General features: G+C 52.8%; 2 protein-coding genes across 3 annotated transcripts in view; one reads left to right on the forward strand and one right to left on the reverse strand.

Annotated features, from left to right (window-relative positions):
- Positions 1-2,417, forward strand: part of Fbxl15 (F-box and leucine-rich repeat protein 15) — a 5,807-nt gene extending 3,390 nt beyond the window's left edge. The window contains exons 3-4 of the mRNA XM_013017593.1: positions 261-799; positions 2,081-2,417. Coding sequence (XP_012873047.1) covers positions 261-799; positions 2,081-2,270 — 729 coding nt within the window. The 3' untranslated portion in view covers positions 2,271-2,417. The remainder of the gene's footprint in view (positions 1-260; positions 800-2,080) is intronic.
- Positions 2,418-2,519: 102 nt separating this feature from the next.
- Cuedc2 (CUE domain containing 2) lies at positions 2,520-4,466 on the reverse strand. Of its 2 annotated transcripts, none has more exons than XM_013017635.1 (8): positions 4,383-4,466; positions 3,916-4,059; positions 3,764-3,825; positions 3,550-3,623; positions 3,279-3,458; positions 3,077-3,138; positions 2,935-2,995; positions 2,520-2,852 (listed from the first exon to the last, which is right to left on the reverse strand). In XM_013017635.1, the coding sequence occupies exons 1-8, from the start codon at positions 4,454-4,456 to the stop codon at positions 2,706-2,708; spliced, it is 804 nt and encodes a 267-aa protein (XP_012873089.1). In that variant the 5' UTR covers positions 4,457-4,466; the 3' UTR covers positions 2,520-2,705. The 2 variants fall into 2 exon arrangements, with proteins under 2 accessions (XP_012873089.1, XP_012873088.1); XM_013017634.1 differs by having other exon boundaries at positions 3,550-3,677.
- Positions 4,467-6,646: the final 2,180 nt, after the last annotated feature.

Consider the following 6,646-nt stretch of genomic DNA (forward strand, 5'->3'; position numbering starts at 1 on the left):
GGGGGGGGGGTTGAGTGGAGGGGGGTGGAGCCCGGTCCCATCGGGGTGTCCCATCGGGGTACCACCCCTGTGCAGCTTCTGGTGCAGCCCCCGGCTCCACTGCAAGTCCTTCCCCATTCGGGCTGCAGGAGAAGCGATCCACATAGCATGGAGTACTCCAAAAGGGCGAATACTGGAGCGGCTGCTCCAAGGGGCCACGGAGGCTCTCTGGGGAGGGCAGGCGGCAAGCCCCAAGAGTAGGAAAACTTCGGGGTGGATAGGTAGTGTCTGTCCCGGTGCCTCTCTGCCTGCAGGTGGGTCCGCAGATCCCACGGGCCGCATTGGTCCGGTTACTTCGGGACACAGAATTGCTGCAGGAGCTGGCGCTGGCTCCGTGTCACGAATGGCTATCGGACGAAGACCTGGTGCCGGTACTGGCGCGGAATCCGCAGCTGCGGAACGTGTCGCTGGCTGGCTGCGGGCAACTGAGCCGCCATGCGCTTCGGATGCTGGCTGGGGGCTGCCCCCGTCTGCAGCGCCTGTCGCTTGCGCACTGTGACTGGGTGGACGGGTTGGCGTTACGTGGCCTAGCCGACCGCTGCCCCGCCCTGGAGGAGCTGGATCTCACTGCCTGCCGGCAGCTCAAGGACGAAGCCATCGTGTACCTGGCGCAGAGGCGTGGTGCGGGCCTCCGCAGCCTCTCGCTGGCGGTCAACGCCAACGTTGGCGATGCCGCAGTCCAGGAATTAGCTCGGAACTGCCCGAAACTAGAGCACCTCGACCTCACTGGCTGCCTCCGAGTAGGAAGCGATAGCATCAGGTGCCTGGGCCTGCGGGGGAGGTAGGGGTGGGGGGTGGGGAAGAGGCCGCTCAGACCCCGGTGTTAGGTAGGAACTGGCCGTAGTCACCACACGCTATGCACTAAGAACAGAAACTCTAGGACTATCTAAGCAAGGGTTCAGTTGTTTTTTTTTTTTTTTTTCCAGTCCTGGGCCTGGGCACTGTCCCTGAGTTTCTTTTGCTCAAGGCTAGCACTCTACCACTTGAGCCACAGCTCCACTTCTGGCTTTTTCTGTGTATGTGGTACTGAGGAATCGAGCCCAGGGCTTCATGCATGCTAGGCAAGCACTCTACCACTAAGCCACATTCCCAGCCTAGAGTTCAGTTTTTAAACTGTGTGTGCGTGATGGGGCTTGAACTCTGGGCCTGGGCACTGTCCCTCAGCTCTTCAGCTCAAGGTAAGCTCTCTACCACTTAGCCACAGTGCCACTTCCAGCTTTTTCTGTTTATATGGTGCTGAGGAATGGAACCTAGTGCCTCATGCATGCAAGGCAAGCACTCTACAACTAAGCCACTGTCCCAGTCCCGAAAGTTTTTTTTTTTTGGTAGGTCTTGGGACTTAACTCTGAGCCTAGGAGCTGTCCTTGAGCTCTTTTTACTCAATGTTAGCACTCTACCACTTGTCATAGCACCACTTCCGACTTTTTTTTTTGTCATTAGTTGGAGTTAAGAGTCTCACGAATTTTCTTGTCCCAGCTGGCTTTAAACCTCCATCCTCAAGTCTCAGCCTTTTTTTTTTTTTTTTGGCTGTGGAGCTTGAACTCTGGGCTTGGGCGCTGCCCCTCAGCTCTTCAGCTTAAGGCCAGTGCCACAGCGCTACTTCTAGTTTTCTAGTTGTTTATTGGAGATAAGAGCATCACGGGCTGGCTTTGAACTGTGATTCTCAGATCTCAGTCTCCTGAGTAACGAAGATTACACGCGTGAACCACCAGCACCCGGCTAGTCTGAGCTTTCTGAGTAGCTAAGATTACAGGCATGAGACACTTGGGCTCAGCCAGTTTTTAAATTTTTGAACCAATATTTACACATTGGGCAATTGCACAGAGGAAGGCTTTTTCTTGAATTTCTTCAAGAGGAGGAAAATCCTGCAGTCATGGGTGGAGCTAAGAGCAGGATCCCTCTAAGAGACAAGAAAAAGTATGCCCTAAACTGGACATGCCCTAAACTGGAATTGGCTGGAGGCAGCCAGAGACTGAGTGGGGCTGGGCCCTTCTGGAGTGTGGAGGCCGGCCTCTTAGCTTTACCTCACTCCTCCCCTCAGGACATTGGCAGAATACTGCCCAGCACTGCGCTCTCTGAGGGTACGGCACTGCCACCATGTGGCCGAGCCCAGCCTGAGCCGCTTGAGGAAGCGGGGTGTGGACATCGACGTGGAACCACCACTGCACCAGGCCCTGGTGCTGCTGCAGGACATGGCAGGCTTCGCACCCTTTGTCAACCTGCAGGTCTGATACAACCTTCTGCCGGTGGGTGCACAGCTGGACTGTGTGGCTGAGGTCTAACACTGAGCTGTAGGAAATTAAACTGTGGGGACCTGTTGGAAGAGGCCAGTATCTTGCCTACCCTGAAACTTCAAATAAAGAGCTTTTTGCCCTCTCTTGGCTGGTCTGCCATTGGTGACAGGGGATGTGAGGTTGGAGAAATAAGGTCAGATAGGCATAGTATCCCAACCCTGCAGCAGAAATGACCAGAGAGAGAGCTCACACCTTCCCTGAGCCACTTTACTGTGCCTGTGGAGGCAGCTCCAAGAGTAGGTCAACACTATGGAGCCAGGAAGTAGGGTATTCAGAGAAGGGGGTCAGAGGTAAGGGAAGCCCCTCTGTGGAGGAGTCAGCTCTTGCAGACCTCTAGGATCTGGAAGGCTCAGGCAGAGTCCGGCAAGTGCCTCAGTGGAAGCGGTACTTCCTGGCTGGCTTGAGGTTGATGTACGTGGCCTTCATCTCTTCAGCCTCAGGGTTCCGAACATCTTTGAATCGCTCCCCTTTAGTGCTTACTACCTGGTTGTCGATGTATCGGATCAGCTTCTTGGGAGCCTGTTGGACAATCAGGCAGTGAGCAACAGAAGCCAGAAGCCAACCTACCAACTCCACGTCATCAGCGATCCCAGCCCTTTACCTCCTTAGGAACCATGGGTCGGTGAATCTTCTGATCCTCCGCGCTATCCACCATCATGTACCTGCCAAAAACTGGCTGGGTAAAGCTCCGGCCACCCCAAGGAAGACCCTCTAGGGTTCAGCCCAGCCCAGTCCAGACTCACTTCTGAAGAATGAAGGATTTCAACTCATCCTTTTGGGGGCCTCGGAGACGCCTGGGTAGGTCCTGAAGAGAGGGGAAGCTTAAGCTAGACCCAGTGGCACCAGCAAGGGAAACAGATGGGGATAGGAAGGAGTGTGGATTTAATATCAAGATTGACTGTAGCTGAGGCCACATGGCTGGAAGCCAGGGCCGGGACAGGATACCTGATTGGGGCCATCCCAGCCTGGAGGCCCTTCCTTGCCCTCTACCAATATCTGCACAGCTTCTTCCAAGTCCCCTCGCGCTTTGGCCAGCACCCATTGAGCTTGCTGCATTGAACAGGTAGGGAACACTTCCAGGAGCACATCCACCCCTGGCAGCAGCTCCTCCTCATTGCCAGCCGCCTGTGGATACAAATGTTGACAAGAGGCCCCACTTCTTCCCTTCCCATCCTTTCCCATTCCCAAGGCTCCTCACTGGTACCTCCCCCACTACCTCATTTTGGGTATCCCCAGCTGCAGCAGGAGACCTGGTATCTTCATTGCATTCTTCCGGCTGCTGCAAGGGCTCTGGAGAGATAGACACCTGACTTTGGACATAGGAGCTCTGTGGGTATAGGTTCTCTTAAAGAGGGAGAGAGGGCATCAGGTTTGCTAGGACTTTGGGGGATGGGCTATGAATCTCCCAAGTGCCAGAGCACCAGACTCACCTTTGTTCCTGGCATCACTCAGCTGTACTGACAGCTTCTGCATCATGTCCCCTATTGTGCCTCTGAAAGGAAAAAGGTCATGAGAAGACCACTCTGTCTATTCCATCCTCCAACCAGCCAAGACCCTCCTTTTGGTCCCCGCCAGGCCTTACTTAGGGATGTGAGCAAAGCCAGGCACATAGGCCTCCATCATCTCAGTGAAGGCCTCCATATCGAAGTTCTCTTCTGAGGGGCCTAAGGGTCCCAGGTCCTCCAGGACACCAAGCACATAGGAGAAAATGACCTCATCCAAGCCACTGCAGGAAGAGGACAGAACAGACCCTGGATAAGTCACTGGATATTTCCAGCAGCCCACCTAGACACTCCATTAATCAAACCTCAATCCTTGAGGCCAGAGTATCCCCTCTCCCCCACTCCCTCAGTTTGGGGTTCCATCTGTCCAGTGAAAGTAACAAGGGCAAGATGAGAGGTAAATTCATCTCACTAGATTAAAATCAATCCTCCTCACTTCTGAAACAGCCAGGGCTGAGTGCTTCTATCAGTCTTTTTATTAGCTGCCCATACTTCTGCCTGGCAGTAACAACTCTGGGCCTAGTAAGGCCCTTCTTGGTGTTCCTACCTGAGGTCGGCCTCTGGGAGGTGTGTCTGGACAAAGGTAAGGAGGGCTGCACTGACAATCCTTTCCAACTCCATGCTCTCTCCTCTTCTGAAGGGACACAAGACAGACAAAAGGATGGCTAGGTCTTCTTCTGCTTGTCTCTGCTTACTGGACCCCAGGGCTTTAGCTCCTCCCTCCCAGCCAGGGGTGGGACCCTCTATTGATGGTTGTCCTGCCAGTTCCCCCAAGCACAGCCTCAACTCCCTCTGCCACCCACCTCCGCCTCTTCCAACTCAAGAGAGGCCTGGGCACTGTCTCCAGAGGGCAGTAGCCCCCTCCCCACCTCTCCAACTCCATCCCACACCCCAGCAGCCAGCCAGACCCTATAACAAGAAGCCAAGGCCTTAGGGTCACATGCCTCTTGGCTAAAGAATCTTGTCACTAAGAGGGCCACTTGGCCCCCAAGTCAAATCACAAGGGACCCATTGTCCAGACCCCTCTCTGAAGGAGCAGAGCTCAGGATCTAGCACTTCCCTTCCTCCACCCAGAAGAAGCCACTCACCCTCTGCACAAAAGGTTGCTTTCCCCCCCTGGCTCTGGGGCCTATATGGAAGGGAAAGGCTTGTTCTGATTCTCTTCTGCTACTTCCTGTCCTTCCAGCATCCAGGGCTGTTTTAGAAGACTTTCCAGCCTCTGAGCCTAAGATCAGGCTACCAACTTCATCATTTCCCCCTTGCTTACTCCACTCCTGCTCCCAGCCCTCTCGCTGTTCCTCCTGCTCTTCCCTGTCTGCTGTCTTCCTGCCTATACCCCATCGATATCTCCAAGATTCTACTCAAATGTTTCCTCCTCAGAGAGACATTTCCTGACTAAGATACCTATAAAGTGTTTTCCAAGCTGGGGGCTGGTGGCTCACGCCTGTATTCCTAATTACTCAGGAGGCTGAAATCTGAGGATTGCATTTCAAAGCCAGCCCAGGCAGGAAAGTCTGTGTCAGTCGTGGGCTGAACTCTGGGCCTGGGTGCTGTCCCTCAGCTCTTCAGCTCAAGGTTAGCACTCTACCACTTGAGCCACAGTGTCACTTTTGGTTTTCTAGTGGTTTACTGGAGATAAAGAGTCTCACAGACTTTTCTGCCCAGCCTGGCTTTGAACTGTGATCCTTAGATCTCAGCCTCTTGAGTAGCTAGGATTATAGGCTTGAGCCACCAGCACCCAGCTCCATGAGACTCTTATCTACAATTGACTACCAGAAAAAAAAAATGGAAGTGGCGCTGTGGCTCAAGTGGTAGAGCACTCACCTTGAGCTGAAGAACTCAGGGACAGTGCTCAGGCCCAGAGTTCAAGCTCCATGTGCAACCAAAAAAAAAAAAAAGTGTTTTCCACATTTCCTAACCCCTTCTATGTTAACCTGTCTGATGTCTGTTCTCCCCTACATAGTGTATGCTGCAAGAGCAGGAGGCAGGGTCCTGCTCACAGGTATAGCCCTAGCACCTAGGAAAATGCCTATAGTGTGTGCTGGGCAAATATTTGACTTATTTCACCCTATATGTTTTTGACTCCCCAAAGTCTATATTTGAGAGTCAGGAATGTACACTGTGGTAAGGAATGGCTAGGCACCATTGGCCAAAATGTCAGCTCATATTCCCATTAGAAGGCTCAAAAGCACCTCCCCATCTACACACATCTCCCGGACTGACACTACTCACTCAGTTGTCAAACCTGAAACTTGTCAATTACCCTCGATTTTACCCTCCTTCACTCCTATCTGCATCCTTCTGGTGTCTTATCTTTCTGGCTATTTCTTTCCTGGCTCACTTTCTTGTGTTCTTTCTGCCACCCTGCTCAAGCTCACAGCTCCTATTTCTTCACTCTCATGCTCTCAGTCTGGAAGATCTCACCTGGCCCCACATCCTTTGGCACCAATGTTATGTTCACAATTCCCAAATCCTGTAGGCCAGTCTCATTCTCTTAAGCTACAAAAGTGTTCCTCTACCTCCCTGACACTGCTGTGTGGATACTCTGCAGGCACTTCATACTTTACATACACCAAAGTGACATTTTCCCAAGGTCATTTTTCTTTTTCTTTTGCCAGTCCTGGGCTTGAACCCTAGCTCCTTTTTGCTCAAGACTAGCATTATACCATTTGAGCTCTAGCACCACTTCTGGATTTTATTTTGGTGATTAGATGGAGAAAAAGAGTCTCACAAGGGGCTGGGAAGGTGGCTCAGTGGTAGAGCGCTTGCCTTGCATGCCTGAGGCCCTGGGTTCGATTCCTCAGCACCACA

Source organism: Dipodomys ordii, unplaced genomic scaffold (genome assembly GCF_000151885.1).
Source record: "Dipodomys ordii isolate 6190 unplaced genomic scaffold, Dord_2.0 Scaffold36, whole genome shotgun sequence".
Lineage (NCBI taxonomy): Eukaryota > Metazoa > Chordata > Mammalia > Rodentia > Heteromyidae > Dipodomys > Dipodomys ordii.

Coding starts and splice junctions, on each gene's coding strand:
- Cuedc2 (XM_013017634.1), bottom strand. CDS start 4,456: ATGGAGTTGGAAAGGATTGTCAGTGCAGCCCTCCTTACCTTTGTCCAG. Junction 3,678..3,763: donor GAGTGATGCCAGGAACAAAG/GTGAGTCTGGTG, acceptor TCCCTCTTTAAG/AGAACCTATACCCACAGAGC. Junction 2,996..3,076: donor AAATCCTTCATTCTTCAGAA/GTGAGTCTGGAC, acceptor AGTTTTTGGCAG/GTACATGATGGTGGATAGCG.